Source organism: Pavona decussata, unplaced genomic scaffold (genome assembly GCF_977016875.1).
Source record: "Pavona decussata unplaced genomic scaffold, jaPavDecu1.1 SCAFFOLD_93, whole genome shotgun sequence".
Taxonomy (NCBI): Eukaryota; Metazoa; Cnidaria; class Anthozoa; order Scleractinia; family Agariciidae; genus Pavona; species Pavona decussata.
The window spans coordinates 1,172,205-1,198,886 of NW_028145510.1; the positions used below are offsets into that span (position 1 = coordinate 1,172,205).

The 26,682-nt window shown below is 39.4% G+C and overlaps 3 protein-coding genes across 3 annotated transcripts in view; all 3 read left to right on the forward strand.

Moving 5' to 3' along the window:
- LOC146473492 (contactin-associated protein-like 2) overlaps positions 1 to 26,682 on the forward strand; it is a 129,443-nt gene that overhangs the window by 42,826 nt on the left and 59,935 nt on the right. The window lies entirely within an intron of this gene.
- Positions 1 to 26,682, forward strand: part of LOC146473494 (contactin-associated protein 1-like) — a 131,524-nt gene that overhangs the window by 29,650 nt on the left and 75,192 nt on the right. The window lies entirely within an intron of this gene.
- Positions 2,926 to 25,963, forward strand: LOC146473497 (uncharacterized). Its single transcript, XM_085118125.1, has 15 exons — positions 2,926 to 3,041; positions 17,399 to 17,560; positions 17,989 to 18,240; positions 18,371 to 18,535; positions 18,786 to 18,899; positions 19,530 to 19,655; positions 19,903 to 19,999; positions 20,325 to 20,543; positions 20,775 to 21,151; positions 21,627 to 21,794; positions 22,261 to 22,371; positions 22,521 to 22,640; positions 23,005 to 23,095; positions 23,729 to 24,103; positions 25,001 to 25,963. Exons 1-15 carry the CDS (start codon positions 2,985 to 2,987, stop codon positions 25,735 to 25,737), a joined length of 3,171 nt encoding a protein of 1,056 aa, XP_084974251.1. The 5' UTR covers positions 2,926 to 2,984; the 3' UTR covers positions 25,738 to 25,963.

Below are 26,682 nucleotides of genomic sequence, written 5' to 3' on the forward strand. Positions count from 1 at the left end.
TGGTCCTAGTGTGAACAGAAATGTTTCATATCACTTTCGCAGAAACTCAACCAGAATTACTTGTAGGCCAGAGAGACAAGAAAAATTCCTACCTGATACAAAGTGGTTGAGCAGTTCGTTGAGAGGGCAGTTTTCAATTAGGGACAGACAATTTTATTTTTGATAGGGGTGGGCAAAAAACCGCAAAATTCCTGAAAGCTCTTTCAGCAGAAGGAAAGTGCTGAGCGTAACTAAAGCAAAGAAATATCTTGTAGGGCTCGAATAAATCAATTTATTAGCATTAATGTAAACTAAAATCTTAAATAAGAAAGTCAAGTTAAAATGTACAGTGTAGGTGTGGTGCACTTTCTGAAACTACTGTCTTCTATTACATGAGCAAGACAGACAAAGGCACAAAGCAAAAGATAACAGTCGTTCAATTCGCCGAAAAACGTCTGCTTCTTGAAGCTTAAGTTAGATCAAGGATACAAAAAAGATGCCATTTAGATCGAAGACGTCTAACTGCTTGTAAAAGGTATTTGCTTATGCTTTATATAAGGTAGTTTTAAAATCAAATTACCAAACGTTACACGAAAACACTGATGCTTAACGGCTGAAAAAAGTCATTACTATATTACCAAATTATGCTGGGGGAAGAAAATCATTAACATATTATTATTTTTTTTTCATATAATCATCAAGAAGAGTAAATAATGCAATGCAAAATTTAAATGACATTTAGAGTACATGTTAGGCGCAGAAGATTAAACAAACCCTGATGAATTGCTTTTTCTTCTCTCGAAATTTTGGGTGGAATCACGAGCCAAAAAGTATACCCAAACAAGACGATGTTTTATAGGAGGTTCCCGTCAATTTAGGCTGTATTTCAATTTTCTTAAGGTTTAGCCCTCGAAAGTGTGTGTGTAAAAAAATATAAAAAGGACGCCTCAGTGGCATTCCCTTCCTTTGACGTAGGAAAGAAATAAACATACTTAGAGAGCAAACACCTGCCACGCACTAAACAATTTTCAATAATTATTTCACAACTAAGTAAAGAAGAAATTTTTAATTTGGTCAAATGTTAAAACGCTTTACGTGCTCCCTCCCACACAATTTTCTTTGATACCAATGGAGACGAGACGCTACTAAAAGGATGTATATGACAATGCTGCTCGCTGCCCTAGCCAAGCTCAGATAACTTGGTGAGACTGGGGGGTATATGTATTTATTTTTGTGTTAACAAAGGTCAGTTTTGCAAATATTTGACTGGATAAAGCAAATATTACCGGAGACATCCAGTCAACTTGGCGCTTATCAAAATAGTTTAGTGAGACAAGAACATGGCATTTCGGCAGTCAGAAGTAAGATTTAGTGTCGCGAAGAAAGATCTCAGCAAGGGTTCGCTCTCTTTTACGAAAACTACAGCTTATAATTCCGACTGACTTAATTTGTGCACTGATGACCCAAGTTGCATGAGCTTCAATTTCTAGTTTATATCTTTAAAACTAAATCCGAATTTCTGAGGTAATTGGGCTTCCGAACAGATATCTACCGAAATGAAATGCGTGTTAGTGGATCATAAAAGGGAGTAACCCCCCTCCCCTTCCCTGCCTCTCCCCTGCTTCTCCCGCGCGCCTTGTCAGTAAAGTAAAGTAAACTTTATTTAGCCAGAGAGGCCCATTCAGCTACATGGCTGTTATCCAGAAGGGCCCTTGTAACTGACTCTACGGCAGTGATAACTGACTCTACGGCACTCATGGTCTTGCCGAAATTAGATTGAAGCTTAATTCTTAATGTGCACCGTCGGCAAAATAGTATCATGCATGTAATTAATACATTCAAGCGTCTCAAGGAACATAAGCAAAGTACGCATATTTAACCCGTCAGATAATCGAATGCAAATCTCGATCAAAACTCTCCGATGCGTTACGATATAAACTTGGATTTCAAACCAAATGTACACGTACAACCTGCAACAGAATGAACTATGTCATAAAAAAACAAACTAAGAAAGGCTTGATTGCGAAATATTACACAATGATATCGATCAGAGGATCTAATTTTTGCGCCCAAGACCGTGAAAGAAAGCAATTTTGCAGACGGTGTATGGACTGATATGCCATGTAAACAATTACAATTATATGACCGCGATCCTGCAAGTCAGTAAACACCAAAATCCAAGATAACCAGGCACTCGAGTCTGTTTTAATCGCAAACTTGAACCTGGGCAGCAAATTTGAATTTGATGAACATAGAGACCTAAGTTAATTTCGTACGATACTCAAGACAAGATCTGTTGCCCGTCTTTTAGTGCTGCATTTACACGGCGGAAGTAAAATAGTTATTGTTATAATAATAGAGCCTGAACGGATGTTGACGTAATGGAATAAAAATAGGGTAAACACGTTCGAGGAAAAGATTTTCGTGTTATAAATGTTGTCAAAAATAAACCTATGGAGGCTACACACGCTAGAAGTCAACTTTGTCTAATTTGTAAGAAGAAGAGTGGAGACCATTTTATCTTCCCTTTCCTTAACATTTCAGTTGGTTCGATTTATTACGAAGCAACAGAGGTAAGTGTATTTCATGACATAGGACAAACTCCCTTGAATCTTTTGAAAGGAATCACAGTTGCCTACGGATATATCCAGACGAATATTAGAATGAAGTAGCCATGAATGATGTGTGGCGGTTTTCGTAAGACACCTTCAGTTCACGAGAGTTTGTTAAAACACTTTCTCGCTTGGATTTACGTAAACTTTGTAAGTTTAACTTTAAGGATAGAAAAGAAGCCTTTGATCTTGAAACAGTGGGTATGCGTATATGATTTCTCTATCAAAATAATGCTATCATTTGAAAGAGAGTGATTCCTTAAATTTGCGCGAAAATAAATACGCGCCTTTTCTCTTTGCTTATAACTTGTCCTTTCTATAACTTGACAGGAACTCAGTTCTAAGTAAGCAGTTGTCAACAGTCTTGGCACTTTCGTGGAGAGAAGAATCGATATGGTTTTGAATATTCTGCCTCTGCTGTTGCTGTCGTTTTTGAGTCAACAAAAATGCGTAAGTGCTCCTGTTGTGTTGTTTTTATACCTTAAACAGACATTAATCACCGAAAAATGGTCAATTCTGTTTTGGCTTAGTTTTGGAATATTTTAAAATTGTTGTTTAATCTCCCAAAACCATTTTGTCTAGATCCGTGCACCACCAGCAGAAATTTCGTTCTGGTTTTTGTAAAATATTTAACGCGTAGAATTCAATTCAAGTATTTAGAATTTGTTGACAAAAATACTACAAAGATCCCAGTGTGATTTTCATTTCCGATTTCAAGTATTTAATGAACTCAGATCGACGCAGTTCTTCACGGATAGATTTACAGACATTCAATTGCAAGATATTGTTTTATGATCTAAAATCAAAAGCCATTTTACTTAAGATGCCACTACCGTCATATTCTTTGTCAGTTAAGTGTAAGCTATTTGGTGTCTAACCCTAAGAAAAATGATTCAGAATAGTTCTACTAATGTATGAAACTGCTATTTTCTACACTTTTTTAAATTGCTTTTTGGCTGCGAAATAACATATAATTTTAGGTCTCGTTTATTCCTACAATTAATTTTCACGTACCTCGCAGTGTTTACACCAATGGCAGAATTTTTTCACTGCTCTTAAAACTTCCAATTTCTTAGGCAAGGCACAAACTGAACTCAAACAAGTCAATCTTCACAGAAGCAAGGCAAAACTCAAAACACAAATTCAAAGTTTGCTACACCCGCTTGTAACTCTATGAATGTCTATGAGTATGTAACTTCCAAACCAGGCTGACGCTCAACTGTTGGCTAGCACTTTCAAATTCCACTTAAATTCCGCACTATGAAATACCTAAAATTAGAAGTTATATGAAACTGACCAAGCTGCAACTGACTTACAATAGCAAGTCGCACAGAAAAAATTACATGCAGCTGCGCATGCAACTAAAGTTACAACTTTCTAAGAGCAGAGCCCACTATCTTAACTTTAACTTCACTCATTGACAAATTGACTGATCATCATAAGTAGTCACATTCTTCGAACAAAAATAAAAACAGATTCTCGTCTTTAATTATCAACATTTTAAAGTAATCACACAACGCGCACAAACTCTCATGTCTAAAAAAAATTATTACATAAAAGTCACAGACGTCATGAACACACGTTGACTACCAAAGCTCTAAGAACTCCACCTCCAAAAACATTAGAAAACTCCCGCAGAATTCAAACTTAACAGTTAAAAAAACTCACTGAACTATGAAAAATTTTCACAGTCATTATTTACAATTTACTAATGTACACAGCTGGTACACTCACAGAAATCACTATAGACAGCCAAAACAGGGTCAGAACGTTGACGAAATTCAAAATTTCACCGACCAAAACCTGATGAAATAATACACTTTACACACCAAAACTCGTAGGAATAACACACTTCACAGAGCAAAATGCGTAGGAATAATACACTTCACAGAACAAAACTCGAAAGAACAACACACTTCACAGACCAAAACGCAAAGGAATATAACACACTTCACAGACCAAAAATAGCAGGAATATAACTTGGAGGAACAACACACTCCACAGACAAAAACCTGCAGGAACAACACACTAAACAGACTAAACCAAATCTGAGAGTAACAACGCACTTCACAGACCAAAACGCAAAGGAATATAACACACTTCACAGACCAAAAATAGCAGGAATATAACTTGGAGGAACAACACACTCCACAGACAAAAACCTGCAGGAACAACACACTAAACAGACTAAACCAAATCTGAGGGTAACAACGCACTTCACAGACCATATCTGAATGTAATAACACACCACTCAAACCAAAACTTAGAGGAATGACACACTGCCCTGAACAAACCTTGGAGGAAGAAAACACTCTGCAGATCAAAATGTTGAGGAATAACACGCTTCACACACCAAACTTTGCAGGAATAACACGCACACTTCACAGACCAAAAAATGGCAAGAATAACACACTTCACCGATCAAAACTTGCTGAAGTAATATACACAATTTACAGACGACGACGTGGAGGAAGAACACACTTCAAACACCAAAACGTGGGGGAATAACACACTTCACAGACCAAAACGTGAAGGAATAAAATACTTAACAGAAGACAACTTGCAGGAAAAAACACTTCAAGGACCATTTAAACTTGGAGGAAAAACACACTTCACAATGACCAAAACTTACAGTAATAACACATTTTAAGGACCACAACGTGGAGGAAAAACACACTGCACAGACATAATCTTGTAGGAATAAAACACATCATAGACCAAAATAAGCAGGAATAACACACTTCACAGACCAAAACTTGCAAGAATAACACACTTCACAGACCAAAACCTGGAGGAAAAACACACTTCACAGACCAAACTTGGAGTAATAACAAACTCCACAGAAGAAACCTCGCAGGAATTGCATACTTCACAGACCAAAACAAGCAGGTACAACACACTCCACAGACCAAAACGTGAAGGAATAACAAAATTCACAGACTAAAACAACCAGGAATAACACACTTCACAGGCCAAAACAAGCAGGGACAACATACTTCACAGACCAAAACTAAGAGGTACAACACACTCCACCCACCAAAACTTGAAGGAATAACATACGTCACAGACCAAAACAACCAGGAATAACACACTTCGCAGACCTAAACCTGGAGGAATAACACACTTCACAAACCAAAACTAAGAGGTACAACACACTCCACACACCAAAACTTGAAGGAATAACATACTTCACAGACCAAAACAACCAGGAATAACACACTTCGAAGACCTACACTTGGAGGAATAACATACTTCACAGACCAAAACTAAGAGGTACAACACACTCCACACACCAAAACTTGAAGGAATAACATACTTCACAGACCAAAACAACCAGGAATAACACACTTCACAGACCTAAACTTGAAGGAATAACACACTTCACAGACCAAAACTTGGAGGAATAACACACTTCACTAACCAGAACTTCCCGGGATAACCCACTTCACACACCAAAAGTTGCAGGAATAACACACTGCACAGACCAAAACTTGAAACAATAACACACCACACAGACCAAAACGTACAGGAGTAACACGTACAATTCATAGACGAAGGCTGGGTGGAACAACACTTGCAGGAATAACACACTTCACAGATCAAAATTTGCCGGGGGAAAACAGAACAGAACCTGGAGAAATAACTAACTTCACAGACCAATGCAAAATTTGGAGGAATAACACACTTTATATGCCAAACCTGGGAGAAATAATATACTTCACAGACCTAAAAAGGAAGGAATGAAGCACTTCAGAGTCCAAAACGTGGAGGAATTATCACACTGCAATCCAAAAACTTGTCGGAAAAACCCACTTCATAGACCATAAACTTGGAACAATAACCCACGTCACAGACCAAATCTTGAAGGAACAACATACTTCAGAGACAAAAACTTGCAGCTATAACACACTTCACAGACAGAAAGCTGGAGAAACAACATGTTTCACAGACCAAAACCTGGAAGAATAACACTTCACAGACCAAAAGCTGGAGGAACAACACATTTCACAGACCAAAACCTGGAGGAATAACATACTTTACATACGAAAAGCTAGATATCGAAACAATATACTTCAGAGACCAAAACTTGAAGGAAAAACACACTTCAAAGGCCAAAACATGGAGGAATAACACACTTCACAAATCAAACCCTTCAGGAATAGCACACCTCACAGACCAAAAGGTGAAGAAACAACACACTCCATAAGCCAAAACTTGGAGGAACAACACACTTCATAAACCAAAACCCGGAGGAATAACGTACACACTTCACAGACCAAAAACCTGGACGAATAACACACTTCACAGACCAAAAACCTGGAGGAACAACATACTTTACAGACCACAACCCGGAGAAATAACACTGACACTTCACAGACCAAAAAACCTGGAGGAATAACACACTTCACAGACCAAAAACCTGGAGGAACAACGTACTTTAAAGACCAAAACTCGGAGAAATAACACTGACACTTCACAGACCAAAAACCTGGAGGAACAACATACTCTACAGACCTTAAGCTGCAGGAATAACACACTTCACAGACCAATAACTGTAGGAATAACATAGTTCACAGACAAAAGCCTGGAGGAATAACACACTTCACAGACAAAAAGCTGGAGAAATAACAGACTTCACAGACCCAATCCTGGAGGAATAACACACTTTAAGACCAAAACCAAGAGGAATAACAATGACACTTCGCAGACCAAAAACCTGGAGGAATAACACACTTCACAGACCAAAAACCTGGAGGAACAACATACCTTACAGACCTTAAGCTGCGGGAATAATTAACACACTTCACAGACCAATAACTGTAGGAATAACACACTTCACAGACAATAACCTGTAGGAATAACACTGACACTTCAGAGACCAAAAATCTGGAGGAATAACACACATCACAGACCAATAACTGTAAGAATAACATTCTTCACAAACAAAAAACCTGGAGGAACAACATACTTTACAGACCAAAACCCGGAGGAATACCACTGACACTTCACAGACCAAAAACCTGGAGGAATAACACACTTCACAGACCAAAAACCTGGAGGAACAACATACTTTACAGACCTTAAGCTGCAGGAATAACACACTTCACAGACCAATAACTGTAGAAATAACATAGTTCACAGACAAAAGCCTGGAGGAATAACACACTTCACAGACAAAAAGCTGGAGGAATAACAGACTTCACAGACCCAATCCTGGAGGAATAACACACTTCAGAGACCAAAACCTAGAGGAATAACAATGACACTTCACAGACCAAAAACTTGAAGGAATAACACACTTCACAGACCAAAAACCTGGAGGAACAACATACACAGACAAAAGCCTGAAAGTAACCTACTTCACAGACCAAAAGCTGGAGGAATAACACACTTCACAGACCAAAAACTTGGAGGAATAACACACTTCAAAGACCAAAAACTGGAGGAATAACACACTCCACACACCAGAAGCTGGAGGAATAACATACTCCACAGACAAAAAGCTGGAGGAATAACAGATTTCACAGACCTAATCCTGGGGGAATCCTACACTTCTCAGACCAAAAGCTAGAGGAATAACACACTTCACAGACCAAAACTTGCAAGAATAACACACTTCACAGACCAAAACCTGGAGGAAAAACACACTTCACAGACCAAACTTGGAGTAATAACAAACTCCACAGAAGAAACCTCGCAGGAATTGCATACTTCACAGACCAAAACAAGCAGGTACAACACACTCCACAGACCAAAACGTGAAGGAATAACAAAATTCACAGACTAAAACAACCAGGAATAACACACTTCACAGGCCAAAACAAGCAGGGACAACATACTTCACAGACCAAAACTAAGAGGTACAACACACTCCACCCACCAAAACTTGAAGGAATAACATACGTCACAGACCAAAACAACCAGGAATAACACACTTCGCAGACCTAAACCTGGAGGAATAACACACTTCACAAACCAAAACTAAGAGGTACAACACACTCCACACACCAAAACTTGAAGGAATAACATACTTCACAGACCAAAACAACCAGGAATAACACACTTCGAAGACCTACACTTGGAGGAATAACATACTTCACAGACCAAAACTAAGAGGTACAACACACTCCACACACCAAAACTTGAAGGAATAACATACTTCACAGACCAAAACAACCAGGAATAACACACTTCACAGACCTAAACTTGAAGGAATAACACACTTCACAGACCAAAACTTGGAGGAATAACACACTTCACTAACCAGAACTTCCCGGGATAACCCACTTCACACACCAAAAGTTGCAGGAATAACACACTGCACAGACCAAAACTTGAAACAATAACACACCACACAGACCAAAACGTACAGGAGTAACACGTACAATTCATAGACGAAGGCTTGGTGGAACAACACTTGCAGGAATAACACACTTCACAGATCAAAATTTGCCGGGGGAAAACAGAACAGAACCTGGAGAAATAACTAACTTCACAGACCAATGCAAAATTTGGAGGAATAACACACTTTATATGCCAAACCTGGGAGAAATAATATACTTCACAGACCTAAAAAGGAAGGAATGAAGCACTTCAGAGTCCAAAACGTGGAGGAATTATCACACTGCAATCCAAAAACTTGTCGGAAAAACCCACTTCATAGACCATAAACTTGGAACAATAACCCACGTCACAGACCAAATCTTGAAGGAACAACATACTTCAGAGACAAAAACTTGCAGCTATAACACACTTCACAGACAGAAAGCTGGAGAAACAACATGTTTCACAGACCAAAACCTGGAAGAATAACACTTCACAGACCAAAAGCTGGAGGAACAACACATTTCACAGACCAAAACCTGGAGGAATAACATACTTTACATACGAAAAGCTAGATATCGAAACAATATACTTCAGAGACCAAAACTTGAAGGAAAAACACACTTCAAAGGCCAAAACATGGAGGAATAACACACTTCACAAATCAAACCCTTCAGGAATAGCACACCTCACAGACCAAAAGGTGAAGAAACAACACACTCCATAAGCCAAAACTTGGAGGAACAACACACTTCATAAACCAAAACCCGGAGGAATAACGTACACACTTCACAGACCAAAAACCTGGAAGAATAACACACTTCACAGACCAAAAACCTGGAGGAACAACATACTTTACAGACCACAACCCGGAGAAATAACACTGACACTTCACAGACCAAAAAACCTGGAGGAATAACACACTTCACAGACCAAAAACCTGGAGGAACAACGTACTTTAAAGACCAAAACTCGGAGAAATAACACTGACACTTCACAGACCAAAAACCTGGAGGAACAACATACTCTACAGACCTTAAGCTGCAGGAATAACACACTTCACAGACCAATAACTGTAGGAATAACATAGTTCACAGACAAAAGCCTGGAGGAATAACACACTTCACAGACAAAAAGCTGGAGAAATAACAGACTTCACAGACCCAATCCTGGAGGAATAACACACTTTAAGACCAAAACCAAGAGGAATAACAATGACACTTCGCAGACCAAAAACCTGGAGGAATAACACACTTCACAGACCAAAAACCTGGAGGAACAACATACTTTAAAGACCAAAACTCGGAGGAATAACACTGACGCTTCACAGACCAAAAACCTGGAGGAACAACATACTCTACAGACCTTAAGCTGCAGGAATAATACACTTCACAGACCAATAACTGTAGGAATAACATAGTTCACAGACAAAAGCCTGGAGGAATAACACACTTCACAGACAAAAAGCTGGAGGAATAACAGACTTCACAGACCAAATCCTGGAGGAATAACACACTTTAAGACCAAAACCAAGAGGAATAACAATGACACTTCGCAGACAAAAAACCTGGAGGAATAACACACTTCACAGACCAAAAACCTGGAGGAACAACATACTTTAAAGACCAAAACTCGGAGGAATAACACTGACACTTCACAGACCAAAAACCTGGAGGAACAACATACACAGACAAAAACCTGGAAGTAACATACTTCACAGACCAAAAGCTGGAGGAATAACATACTTCTCAGACCAAAAACTGGAGGAATAACACACTTCATAGACCAAAAACTTGGAGGAATAACACACTTCAAAGACCAAAAACTGGAGGACTAACAAACTTCACACACCAGAAGCTGGAGGAATAACATACTCCACAGACAAAAAGCTGGAGTAATAACAGATTTCACAGACCCAATCCTGGGGGAATCACACACTTCACAGACAAAAAACCTGCATGAATAACATTCTTCACAGACCAAAAACCTGGAGGAACAACATACTTTACAGACCTTAAGCTGCGGGAATAATTAACACACTTCACAGACCAATAACTGTAGGAATAACACACTTCACAGACAATAACCTGTAGGAATAACACTGACACTTCAGAGACCAAAAATCTGGAGGAATAACACACATCACAGACCAATAACTGTAAGAATAACATTCTTCACAAACAAAAAACCTGGAGGAACAACATACTTTACAGACCAAAACCCGGAGGAATAACACTGACACTTCACAGACCAAAAACCTGGAGGAATAACACACTTCACAGACCAAAAACCTGGAGGAACAACATACTTTACAGACCTTAAGCTGCAGGAATAACACACTTCACAGACCAATAACTGTAGAAATAACATAGTTCACAGACAAAAGCCTGGAGGAATAACACACTTCACAGACAAAAAGCTGGAGGAATAACAGACTTCACAGACCCAATCCTGGAGGAATAACACACTTCAGAGACCAAAACCTAGAGGAATAACAATGACACTTCACAGACCAAAAACTTGAAGGAATAACACACTTCACAGACCAAAAACCTGGAGGAACAACATACACAGACAAAAGCCTGAAAGTAACCTACTTCACAGACCAAAAGCTGGAGGAATAACACACTTCACAGACCAAAAACTTGGAGGAATAACACACTTCAAAGACCAAAAACTGGAGGAATAACACACTTCACACACCAGAAGCTGGAGGAATAACATACTCCACAGACAAAAAGCTGGAGGAATAACAGATTTCACAGACCTAATCCTGGGGGAATCCTACACTTCTCAGACCAAAAGCTAGAGGAATAACACACTTCACAGACCAAAAACTTGGAGGAATAACACACTTCAAAGACCAAAAACTGGAGGAATAACACACTTCACACACCAGAAGCTGGAGGAATAACATACTCCACAGACAAAAAGCTGGAGGAATAACAGATTTCACAGACCCAATCCTGGGGGAATAATACACTTCACAGACCAAAACCTGAAGGAATAACACACTTCACAGATCAAAAACCTGGAGAAACAACATACTTTACAGACCTTAAGCTGTAGGAATAACACACTTCACAAACGAATAACCGTAGGAATAACATACTTCACAGACAAAAGCCTGGAGGAATAAAACGCTTCACAGACCAAAACCTGGAGGAATAACAATGACACTTCACAGACCAAAAACCTGGATGAATAACACTCTTCACAGACAAAAAACCTGGAGGAACAACATACTTTACAGACTTTAAGCTGCGGGAATAACACACTTCACAGACCAATAACTGTAGGAATAACACACTTCACAGACAATAACCTGAAGGAATAACACTGACACTTCACAGACCAAACACCTGGAGGAATAACACACATCACAGACCAATAACTGTAAGAATAACATACTTCACAGACAAAATCCTGCAGGAATAACACACTTCACAGACCAAAAGCTGGAGGAATAACACACATCACAGACCAATAACTGTAAGAATAACATTCTTCACAGACAAAAAACCTGGAGGAACAACATACTTTACAGACCAAAACCCGGAGGAATAACACTGACACTTCACAGACCAAAAACCTGGAGGAATAACACACTTCACAGACCAAAAACCTGGAGGAACAACATACTTTACAGACCTTAAGCTGCAGGAATAACACACTTCACAGACCAATAACTGTAGAAATAACATAGTTCACAGACAAAAGCCTGGAGGAATAACACACTTCACAGACAAAAAGCTGGAGGAATAACAGACTTCACAGACCCAATCCTGGAGGAATAACACACTTCAGAGACCAAAACCTAGAGGAATAACAATGACACTTCACAGACCAAAAACTTGAAGGAATAACACACTTCACAGACCAAAAACCTGGAGGAACAACATACACAGACAAAAGCCTGAAAGTAACCTACTTCACAGACCAAAAGCTGGAGGAATAACACACTTCACAGACCAAAAACTTGGAGGAATAACACACTTCAAAGACCAAAAACTGGAGGAATAACACACTTCACACACCAGAAGCTGGAGGAATAACATACTCCACAGACAAAAAGCTGGAGGAATAACAGATTTCACAGACCTAATCCTGGGGGAATCCTACACTTCTCAGACCAAAAGCTAGAGGAATAACACACTTCACAGACCAAAAACTTGGAGGAATAACACACTTCAAAGACCAAAAACTGGAGGAATAACACACTTCACACACCAGAAGCTGGAGGAATAACATACTCCACAGACAAAAAGCTGGAGGAATAACAGATTTCACAGACCCAATCCTGGGGGAATAATACACTTCACAGACCAAAACCTGAAGGAATAACACACTTCACAGATCAAAAACCTGGAGAAACAACATACTTTACAGACCTTAAGCTGTAGGAATAACACACTTCACAAACGAATAACCGTAGGAATAACATACTTCACAGACAAAAGCCTGGAGGAATAAAACGCTTCACAGACCAAAACCTGGAGGAATAACAATGACACTTCACAGACCAAAAACCTGGATGAATAACACTCTTCACAGACAAAAAACCTGGAGGAACAACATACTTTACAGACTTTAAGCTGCGGGAATAACACACTTCACAGACCAATAACTGTAGGAATAACACACTTCACAGACAATAACCTGAAGGAATAACACTGACACTTCACAGACCAAACACCTGGAGGAATAACACACATCACAGACCAATAACTGTAAGAATAACATACTTCACAGACAAAATCCTGCAGGAATAACACACTTCACAGACCAAAAACCTGGAGGAATAACCCACTTTGCAGACCAAGACCTGGTGGAATAACACTTTTCAAAGACCAAACACTGGAGGAATAACACACTTCACAGACCAAAACCTGGAGGAACAACATACTTTAAAGACCAAAACTCGAAGGAATAACACTGACACTTCACAGACCAAAAACCTGGAGGAACAACATACTCTACAGACCTTAAGCTGCAGGAATAATACAGTTCACAGACCAATAACTGTAGGAATAACATAGTTCACAGACAAAAGCCTGGAGGAATAACACGCTTCACAGACAAAAAGCTGGAGGAATAACAGACTTCACAGACAAAAGCCTGGAGGAATAAAACGCTTCACAGACCAAAACCTGGAGGAATAACAATGACACTTCACAGACCAAAAACCTGGATGAATAACACTCTTCACAGACAAAAAACCTGGAGGAACAACATACTTTACAGACTTTAAGCTGCGGGAATAACACACTTCACAGACCAATAACTGTAGGAATAACACACTTCACAGACAATAACCTGAAGGAATAACACTGACACTTCACAGACCAAACACCTGGAGGAATAACACACATCACAGACCAATAACTGTAAGAATAACATACTTCACAGACAAAATCCTGCAGGAATAACACACTTCACAGACCAAAAGCTGGAGGAATAACACACATCACAGACCAATAACTGTAAGAATAACATTCTTCACAGACAAAAAACCTGGAGGAACAACATACTTTACAGACCAAAACCCGGAGGAATAACACTGACACTTCACAGACCAAAAACCTGGAGGAATAACACACTTCACAAACCAAAAACCTGGAGGAACAACATACTTTACAGACCTTAAGCTGCAGGAATAACACACTTCACAGACCAATAACTGTAGAAATAACATAGTTCACAGACAAAAGCCTGGAGGAATAACACACTTCACAGACAAAAAGCTGGAGGAATAACAGACTTCACAGACAAAAGCCTGGAGGAATAAAACGCTTCACAGACCAAAACCTGGAGGAATAACAATGACACTTCACAGACCAAAAACCTGGATGAATAACACTCTTCACAGACAAAAAACCTGGAGGAACAACATACTTTACAGACTTTAAGCTGCGGGAATAACACACTTCACAGACCAATAACTGTAGGAATAACACACTTCACAGACAATAACCTGAAGGAATAACACTGACACTTCACAGACCAAACACCTGGAGGAATAACACACATCACAGACCAATAACTGTAAGAATAACATTCTTCACAGACAAAAAACCTGGAGGAACAACATACTTTACAGACCAAAACCCGGAGGAATAACACTGACACTTCACAGACCAAAAACCTGGAGGAATAACACACTTCACAAACCAAAAACCTGGAGGAACAACATACTTTACAGACCTTAAGCTGCAGGAATAACACACTTCACAGACCAATAACTGTAGAAATAACATAGTTCACAGACAAAAGCCTGGAGGAATAACACACTTCACAGACAAAAAGCTCGTGGAATAACAGACTTCACAGACCCAATCATGGAGGAATAACACACTTCACAGACCAAAACCTAGAGGAATAACAATGACACTTCACAGACCAAAAACCTGGAGGAATAACACACTTCACAGACCAAAAATCTGGAGGAACAACATACACAGACAAAAGCCTGGAAGTAACATACTTCACAGACCAAAAGCTGGAGGAATAACATACTTCTCAGACCAAAAACTGGAGGAATAACACACTTCACAGACCAAAAACTTGGAGGAATAACACACTTCAAAGACCAAAAACTGGAGGAATAACACACTTCACACACCAGAAGCTGGAGGAATAACATACTCCACAGACAAAAAGCTGGAGGAATTACACACTTCACAGACCAAAAACCTGGAGGAAAAACACACTTTCCAGACCAAGACCTGGTGGTATAACACTTTTCAAAGACCAAAAACTGGAGGAATAACACACTTCACAGACCAAAAGCTGGAGCAATAACATACTTCACAGACCAAAAGCTGGAGGAATAAGACACATCACAGACCAAAACCTGGAGGAATAACGTACACACTTCACAGACCAAACACCTGGAGAAATTACACACTTCACAGATCAAAACATGGAGGAATAACACTGACACTTCCCAGACCAAAAATCTGAAGGAATAACACACTTCACAGACCAAAAACGTGGAGGAAAAACACACATCACAGACCAATAACTGTAGGAATAACATACTTCACAGACAATATCCCGGAGGAATAACACACTTCACAGACCAAAAACCTGGAGGAATAACACACTTCGCAGACCAAGACCTGGTGGAATAACACCTTTCACAGACCAATAACTGTAGGAATAACATACTTCACAGACAATATCCTTGAGGAATAACACACTTCACAGACCAAAAACTGGAGGAATAACACACTTCACAGACTAAAAGCTGGAGGAATAACATACTTCACAGACCAAAAGCTTGAGGAATAACACACTTCACAGACCAAAACCTGGAGGAATAACGTACACGCTTCACAGACCAAACACCTGGAGAAATTACACACTTCACAGACCAAAACATGGAGGAATAACACTGACACTTCACAGACCAAAAACCTGGAGGAATAACACACTTCACAGACCAATAACTGTGGGAATAACATACTTCACAGACAATATCCTGGAGGAATAACACACTTCACAGACCAAAAACCTGGAGGAATAACACACTTCGCAGACCAAGACCTGGTAGAATAACACACTTCACAGACCAATAACTGTAGGAATAACATACTTCACAGACAATATCCTGGAGGAATAACACACTTCACAGACCAAAAGCTGGAGGAATAACATACTTCACAGACCAAAAGCTGGAGGAATAACACACTTCACAGACCAAAACCTGGAGGAATAACGTACACACTTCACAGACCAAACACCTGGCGGAATAACACACATCACGGACTAAAACCTGGAGGAACAACATGTTTCACAGACTAAAACCTGGAGGAATAACACACTTCATAGACCAAAACCTGGAAGAATAACACACTTCATAGACCAAAAGTTGGAGGAACAACATACTTCAGAGACCAAAACTTGGAGGAATACCACACATCACGGACCAAAACTTGGAAAAATAATACACTTCACAGATCAAAACTCACAGGTATATAACGCACTCCACAGGCCAAAACTCATTGGAATCTGACCACGGAGATACAATAGTTGCAACTTAGAACTAATAGCTGTCGATTTAGTTCAACGCTTAGATCAATTTACAAACCATAATTTACAAAATCGGAAGGAAAGCTTTGAGATGTAACTCATTGTAAAATAAAGTCTCGACTTTTGGGCTGTGGGATATTGTGCAAATTAACAGCAGCCTTTCCAAATTCACGAGCTCCCATTACTTTTCTTAAATTATTGACCCCCGGAGCGGCATTTACGATGATTCGGGTAATTGTCGTACATTTTAGCGGGAGAAGATCACGACGATCTCCCTGGTCATTTTGATGTGAAAGTCTTTCGTTCTGCCAACAGATTAAGGGCTTTATTATCTCCGTGAAAATCAACAAACATCAATTTTCTTTACATACCATGTTTACTTATCCCCTCTCTGTCACTCTAGATATTGTCGTAACTGCATTTTAGCAAGTGCCTTTTACTTGTTCTAGTTTGTTTCAGGGAAAGAGATTTCGTTTCAAACTGGGAAGTTCAACATGTCGCAGACTCTACAGGGCTGGAGCTGTAGCAGTGCCTGTTCACCACCCCAACACTGCCATTTGCCACGCTGTACAAAGGTTGCTTTTCCAGAGGCATTCAGAGGATCAGGGAAGGTCAGTGACCCGCAGTAGATTGGCTGGAAAATGTTTAGACCAGGACTGATATCCTTGCAAAGTGCAACATTTTACGGACAGCTGAGAAAAATGCCTTCTCTTATTGCCAAATTGCCGTGCGCTGATTTCAGTCGGTTTGAAAAAAGAAATACAGTAGACTACTGTGGGACCAACCTGATCAACCATCTAACCTCTTGCAAGTGACCACCAGTCATTAAACACCAGACTGCTTATCCATTAAATGAAGTTCGTTTTCTCAGTAAATCTCCATATTTATACACTCTTGACCTTCGAGTTTGGTTTTCACTTACAAGAGGCTTGGCTAACCTGCTGGCTTCTTCTGTCACCAACACTAATAAGTTGTAAGTCATTTTGTTCGGTAAAAAGCAGTTGGTTAGCTTGCTCATCATGTCTTGTGTCCGGTTAAGGTTCAAGTGCACGTGTCAATCAGCCATGGTGAAGAGTTTACACGTGTCCACTCCCCTGCTGCTGTGTGGATTCAATCTGTAAGTGCGCGTGGGTTTGAAGTATGTGTACGTATGACAGACACTGGAACAAATAGAACTGGAATTATAAACTGGCTGGCTTTCCAGGATCAACCACAGATGGCACAAGGAAGTGTGACTTTCAGTGGAATATGGACAACAGAAACAAAGTGCAACAAAGTGATTTTTAAACAGGTGAAACCGCTAGAGCATTCATTATATGCCAAAATCTTAACGCAGCAATTACTGCTTGTTTTTATCCCTTGTTAGTGTGTTATTATACCTATGCGAAGGTCCTATTAAAACCATTTCTGGACATTTGCAGAGCTTTGGTGGAAGACCTTCTGTGTTCATCTCCGCTAAGTACACTCGTGGTACAAAGCCTGAAGATGCTATGTATGCCTGGTTGGAAAATGTGAATTCTAAGAGTTTTGAAGTGTGCATCAAGGAATTTTTGCCATTTAATGGAAAACACCATGATACAATTGTGGTGGGTAAACGTATTCAGATTTGCTTCCTTTTAACTTAGTTTAATTAATTGATTCTTCCTTATATTGAAATATATGATGATACCAAAGTTTGCGATTGTCACCTGAACGAAACGTACTACAATGATAACCGAGTCTTATATGGTTTGTTTTAAGATGTTTAGGGTGGAAAATGACCGCTGTGAAAGAAAATCGTAACATTAAACAATATTCAAATCTTGGTTTGACATATTTTTATGTTATTTTTGACAGGACTGGTTCGCTTTCCTTGGTAATGGTTCAGAGTTCAATTTTACTTTGGCAGGCGAGGCGTTCTTTCCCAACAGTGGAACCCCAACAGCGAACGACAACTATGGATTCTGCGAAGTACTACACGTTGACAAGGAGCATTCTTTCACACCGTTAAATTATCGTTTAATTAATAAGATAGTACTGATCCCTGCTTTGTTCCCTTAATAGTTTTACAAAGCGAAACTGGATAGAAAGCAAAGAATGAAGAAGTTGGCTTAACATCAACAAATTATTATTCGGTTTCAAACTCTTTATTAACAATTTCAACTCCTCAGTAGCCCCCTAACATATATCTTACGAGATCACTGGTACGGGCCGGTCACAGAGAGATTTCTCTGTGTTCTGGTCAAAACCACTCAAATATTTGACAATGTACCATTCTCTAACATCAAATTGCCCTTGAATACCGAGAACAAAATACTAAGTGATTCCTCTTGGGAAGAACAGCCTATAATCAGTGTCTTGGTGATTAAATATACTGAAGAACGTGCAAAATGGCCAGTTTTTTCAAGCTGTTTTCCTTTACAATCCTGGCCATCGTCAGCCAAATAAAAAATTAACTCTAGTTTCTGTCTACTAGTAGTGTTTATTGTAAACAAAACTGAACGATTATTTTAATTTCTAAGGCCTTTCTTGACTTTTTCTTTTGCATGGCAGATTGACTATAAATAATAATTACCCAGCTGCATTTGTTTCTCTTCACAGCAAGTAGATTTCAATACCACTTTTTACGCGTCACCAGTTGTCCTGGTTGCTGTTCATCATCATTATGACCGTAAAGTGAAAAGCCACATTCTGCCAGAAAACAACATCATCACAGCGTGGGTGGAGGTAAGATAACTTTATAGCAGAGTTAGGGTCTAATTCCAAACTTTTGGTCCCTTTTGAGCTTTTATTCAGAAACTATATTGATTCTATTTCCTTTTCATCGAGTCAATCAAGAATCCCGTTGCAAAAACTAAAATAGATCATGATAATAATTTGAGTGATTTTTGTGTATAATATAGAATTTATCAAACGACTTAAAGCGAAAATTTAGCTCATCAATTCCAAACGCCGGAATTTGTTTTATTCTTAGGACGTTGGTCTAAAAGCAATGAAGATTTGTGTCAAAGATCTCACTGGAGCAGGCAGTCAGCATGATCCACTGTCTGTCAGTTACATTGTTATTGGAGGTAATAACATTATGTAGTTTAGCCAATGGTAGATCTAGCTAACTAGAGTTATGAGGCTGTGAACACTAAATAACAAAAAATTATATCGTCAGTCAGTTTTAAATTATCTCAGATTATACTTTAATATCACTTCGGCTTAGCAAGAGGAAGGGTTGCCATGAAGAGTAAATTGCTTTTTCTTTTCCCACGGTCAGACTCGATACCTTTTCCTTCACAGACCTTGATGCTTGTCCCAATGTTGAATACCTATCGTTTAAAGTCTGTATTTTATTTATTTATTTATTTATTTATTTATTTATTTATTTATTTACCTTTTTGTTCACAGACCTCGATCCTTGTCTCAATGTTGAATGTCCATCGTTTGGAGTCTGCAGGACATACAGTGCTCATGAATCACGCTGTGTGTGTTTCCAAGACTGTCCCTCCTATCAAGATCCAGTGTGCACCGCCAATGGTACAACATATGACAACAAATGCTGGCACGAACTGAGCTACTGCAGAGGACTGGAGAATAACCTTGTCTACCACCCTGGAAGCTGTGAGGGTAAGCACACTGATCCCCGGCAGTCAACAGCACTCGTATGCAAGGTCTCAGGGCTTTACTTTGTCCAAGAGTTTTTAGCTCAACCTTACTCATCGGCTTACAGTTAACTGTTGGCCACTCGCACTAAATTCAAAGTATCATGCAGTTGGCTTCATTGTATTCGTCTTTCTGCTCTGTTTAAATTAAAAGCCCAGTTTCCAATCTCGTTCATACTTTCTCCTTTTTAACCAGGTTTCCCAGTTGTTCGTGGCCGTGTGGATCTTATACGTACACCAAAATGGACAGATTCAACCTGTCGTACACTCAGCTTCCCACCATACCGCTTCTATCCGGATAAACAAGTTCATGTTCAAGTCACTGTCAACAACATGAAATTAAAAGACTCCGTGACAGTCCACGACGCTGTCACATCTTGGACGGAAAACGTCAATACGAAAAATTTCACAGTCTGCGTCATGCAGGCCGGGAGAAACGAAGAAAGCCTCAGTCCATTTGCGACTGTGGATTGGCTTGCCTACCAGGGAGCACCACCCAAAGGAATGACGGGAACAGTCAAGATGCAGAAGTGGTGGTCTGGAACGAAATGCGCACATGTTGCTTTTCCCAAGGTAGGATAAGAACGTTATCAGTAAGCCTGAAGGTTTGCGTATACCGTCAGGAATTCGTGTAAAAAACAAACAAACGAAGAAAATGTTCATTAGCACCAATAGAGACCCCTTGCCCCGAAACAGCCGATAAGGTGAGCTTCCCTCAACTGCCATATAAATGTAACGGATTTTGCTCTCTTTCCGAGTAAAAGATTGCCACAACGCTACTTATCGGCAAAAATAAAGTCCGAAGAAATGCTTCCATGGACCGGTCATAAAGTTAGCTTCTGTATTCACACCTAGTGCTCTCAAAGATTTCTTTTAATTTCCTTAGAAGAGAAAAATCAAACATGGTATTTCTTGCTCATTAATGGCTGAGATTTTGGTGCATGTTTAATGTATTAAGAAAGAATATAAGGTTTTGCTCATACTTGCAGTTTTCGGGCTCAACTTAATTTAATTTTTTTTCAACTTTTTTTCTTTTATTCGCACGCAGAACAAGTTTCAGGAGATTCCTGTAGTTCTTGTGACAGCAGAACATCTGACGAGTGGTAAAGAGTATGACGCTTCTCTTATATGGACAGAAGATACAAACAAAGACTCATTTCAAGTCTGTCTTCGCGAAATGCAAAACTTTGATGGAAAACACGAAGACATTAATGTAGTATGTTCTCCTTAATAAGTTTTTTAGGTTGTAAACAATCATTGAATTTGTGGGTCTCCAACATTTCTTTGAAGATCCAACATAACCAGGATAAGTTTTGTGGGATCATTGAAGCTAAGGTACCCAAAAAAGGGGGTCGCTGTTGCTTTTTATTTTATCAGTGGGGACGAGCGAGAGACGCACACCACGAAAGTGGAATGAGACGCGCGGGGTGTGACGGAAAGGGACGAAGGGAAAAATAGCGTCGCTGTTTTGCTTGTGATTTTGGTAAAACATTGTAAAAAGTGTTCAGAACATACAAAATTAAAGTCGCCTCAAGTAGCAATAAGCCAAAGATGCTATCTTTTTATTTTGTTTACGAGTTGGATGGCGTTTGATTCCCACTGATTTTAACTTAACAGCTACATGATATCTTCTTCCAGGCTTGTCGTTCAATCACCAGTAATGCTGTGTTGTTTGTTTCCAGAGCTGGTTAGCGTTTTCTAAACTACACAAACCCTTCTTCACTGAACATGGTTCTGTCGGGTTTCCGAACACTAAACCACCAAAAGATGAAAACAACAACGCTTACTGCAAGGTAAGTTTTCAAGAAGCAACTATAACAACTTTTGAACAACACAATAGACTTGCACTTGTTGTCTGAGCAGAAAATACCAGTTGAACGTACAAATATTATGGTCTAAAAAAGCGTAGGATAACCGTTAATGTTATGTTTTTAATTGGCAGTTTGTGAAGTTTAAAAGAAGCTACAACAGCACACCAACAGTTTTGATATCCATCAACCACAGCACAAAGGCAAAAGGAAACTCAGCACCAGTTCACAATGGCCTTACCACGTGGATCGAGGTAAAATTTAACCGTAAGGTGAACTTTATTCAAGAAAAGGCAGGTTTGCAATAGCAACTGAGTATCCAGTTGCGTCTTAAACGAAGTGTCCTTCTTGGAGAGGTGTTGTGAGGTTAAGTTTCTATCCCCAAGATGTCGGTCTTAAACCTGTTAGACACTGTGTACATCTTAGAAAGGTGTCTGTCTTAGTGCGAGGGTGGTATTGTTGAGGGTTTTATGTCTCCAAGTTAGGTGTCTCGTTCCAACCGAGGGACTTCTTACACGAAGGAACATACGTTTCAGGACTGAAGTACTGCAGGTATATTAAGAGATAGTTGTTTTTTACACAATTTTAAACGGATTTATTCTCTGTATTTGTTTCCAGAACATGAATGGTTCAGGATTTAGAATCTGTGTCAAGGAATTGTATTTGGCCAGATATGATCCAGTGTCTGTGAGCTATGCGGTTCTTACAGGTCAGTTAATAGGGGATCTATTAAGTTAACTGTTTGTTTCCACGCTACGTAAGCTATTGAAACCATTCAGAAAAATCCAGATTTTATATTTTTTTTTTAAGTAGTCAGTTAGTCTCCAGACTCCGTTGCTCAAGTTCCACGACTTGGACTAAGAAGGCGACTTATTGCAAGTATTAACACCAAAAAATGCCATTACTATCAATACTTAAATGTGATTGCCCGGTAGTGACTACTTTTCTCCGGTTTTAGGTGATTGATAGCTTTCCACGCTTATTATCAATTCTGCACTTTAGGGGGAGACCTGCACCGTTTTCAAAGTATCATATGGTTGGTCGAGAAAGCAAAAGAACGAACAACAGAAAAATCCTCCCAACCCTAAAAAAAAAAACAATGCAGTGTAGGTTATGAGTCCAGTGAAAATAGAGCTTTTGAAAGGTGCATGTCTACTTAGCTTCATGGTTACTGATACACCTAATCTTACTAGATTTATAAACTAATGAAGAAATCATAAGGAAACTTAACAGTTCGAAATATATTTGAACTTATGAGATATTTGGGAAATGACGAAGTGAAATATAAGCCTTGACGTCAAAGCCACACAACTAAAATCTTTTTTATGTAATATTTTCGCAGATATCTGTGACCCTGGCTGGACCTATTTCAATGGATTCTGTTACTTTACGAGTGAAAAATGTGCAAACTGGACCACAGCTTTAAAAAAATGCCGACAGGAAAACTCAGTCCTTGCTGATGTCAGCAATAACGAAGAAAATGTTTACATACAGCACCGCCACAATGGCGAACAATCCTGGCTGGGATTGAATGACATCTCCGCGGAGGGTAACTTTTCTTGGGCGGATGGTGGAGCGGGAAACTTTACAGCTTGGGCCAAGAATCAACCAAACAACTTCAAAGATGAAGACTGCGTGCACGCACTTGGTGTAAAATACAACTATGAATGGAATGACGTGAAGTGCAGTGACTGTCATCAGTTTACTTGCAAGAAAGGTAAGATCAGTTTCTTATAATTTGTCAGTGTATATTTACTGGATCAGGTACAGAATAATAATTTGGAAATATCACAGGAAGAGAAGAGCCAAGTTGGGTGATGCTTTGTGTTTGAAAATTCAGCACTAAAAGTTAAAATCTTGATCAGGTTTGTCAAAAGAACTTTAAAAAACATACAAAAGTTAAGAGGATCACAAATGACACAGCAAAGCCTGACTGGGGATCTTACTTGCAATCAATTAAATTATCTGATATACCCCGTCCAAAGCATACGTAGAAATAGGTATTGTTCTAAGGGAAAAAAAAAACGACTGTAAATACCGTGACTCGTCAATCCCACAGAGTGAACGAGTCAAGTGGTTCACTAAAACCGAATTCCAGGTGCATTCCGATGGAAGTTCGAATGACAAGGCTGATACTGTGATACAGATAGCTAAACGAGCCCTGTTGAACTACAGACACGAGAAACCTTTCGGCGTTATTATACTTATCTATTACTTGAAAGCTAAGTACGTGCAAGCACAATTTATTATATTTAGTCGTACAAAATCAATTTTTACGACTTACCAAGAACTCAATTGTACTTTCACGAATTATTGTTATTTGACAAATAGATTCCATTTTGCCATGCGTCTGTACTCTGATAACGCACAGATGTCGTCAAAACGTGGTGAGAACAAAGAAGTACACTACATGATGACAATAACTCAGTTTCAGAAAATAGACATCTCTAAAAGCCGATACAATAAGGTTAATGTCACAGTAGAGTTCTCCTGGGAGATAGTCATACGTCATGTGAGCGAGAAAACCATATGTCTCTATTTTATAAAGAATTTTGCGGTAGGTTTCTTCTTTTGACAAGCTTTACACTAATCTTAATTAATCTTATATTTTCAGACGTCGATGAGTGCAAAAGAAAGGCATATTACTGCCACCAGTTTGACACTTGCGTAAATGAAAGAGGATCTTATTCGTGCAAGACTAAGTGTAAGAGTGGATACATCAAAGATGGCCTTGGTTGTTATTTTGCCAGTTCCTGCTCTGTGATCAGAAAAGACGCCCGAAGTGTGAGCGGAAAATATTTCGTTGACCCAGATGGTAGAAGAGGTCTGCCACCATTTGCAGTGTACTGCGACATGGCTGGCAAGAATGGAGTTGGCGTGACAGTCATCAGTCATGACAGTGAAAGAAGAACGTATGTGAAAGGTTATAACTCTAGAGGAAGTTACTCACGTGATATTCATTACAAAGGAGCGAGTCTGCCTCAGCTGGCGAGTCTCACCAGAGTCTCCTCACACTGTGAACAGTTTATCAAGTATGAGTGCTATAACTCGGTTTTGCTTACCAATAACGATCCAATTGGTTGGTGGGTGTCACGTGATTCCACTAAGATGACGTACTGGGGCGGAGCATCTCGCAGTGGTAAGTGCGCATGTGGGATGACCAACTCATGCGCAGACTCCAGATTTGGCTGTAACTGTGATAAGAATGACAATGTATGGCGTGAAGACAGCGGTCCCCTCACTGACAAGACACGTCTTCCAGTTAAACAGCTCAGGTTTGGAGATACTGGCGGTAGCATCGAGCAAGGTTACCATACATTGGGGAAACTGCAGTGCTATGGCATAGCATAAACATAAACGTCCAGACATTGTCGTTTAAAAATACGCACTAAACCAAGGCAAACTGGTTAAATTTAAATACCGAACGGTTTGAAGTAGTCCAAACACTTCTTTCACAACATACAAGTAAGTTGGGATAGTAAAACACTGCATTAGCTCCCTATCAAAATTAAAGTACTAAAGTATGCACTTTGTAAACAACTATAATGTTTGATTGTAATGCATAAATAAAAATGGGGATGTTCATTAGTGTGTTGTTGCTATTACTTTAATGGTAACTATCGTGGAAGTTTTCACTAATTTCTCCCGATCCCTGTTTTATGTAGTTTTTATTCACTTAACGATATTACCGTGGCTCTTCTATTTCTTTGGATAATTCGAAGGTCTCTTACTTTACTATTAGAGCTAAGTCTACCTTGATTGATGACCTGAGAGACCTTTCAACATAGACAGAAAAATTATTGAATGCTGATTGGTCGAGACAGAAGGTATCGTTTCTTTATTTTGGCTTGAAGGAAACGGAAACGACTGCTACACAGGCTATAGTTCCTGTAAGACAGAACAATTCCCCCTTATACATTTTCTTTGAATCTGTAGGACCTGATTTTCATGCACGTATTGTTTGCACAAGGAACCTTGCTTCGATCTTTAACGGTTTTAACCGACGAAGACGACGTTCCTGGCTCTAAAATCGAAAGAGTACCAGAGGAATGCACAGTTGAGCAACTAAAACGATAGTTAAAATGCAGGGGCTTGAAATTAAGCGGTAAACGCGAGAACTCATCTCTATCATTTCTCAGGAATCGGCAACTGAAGAGATCCACAAGATTAGGATCGAAACCGCGGTCTTGCCTGACCATTGACTAAAATGCCACAGAATTTACTAACGGCTGAAGGACTCGTAGCAGCCCCTGGCCAGAGCAACACAGAAGAATTGCCTTAGTAATCAGTCTAAGG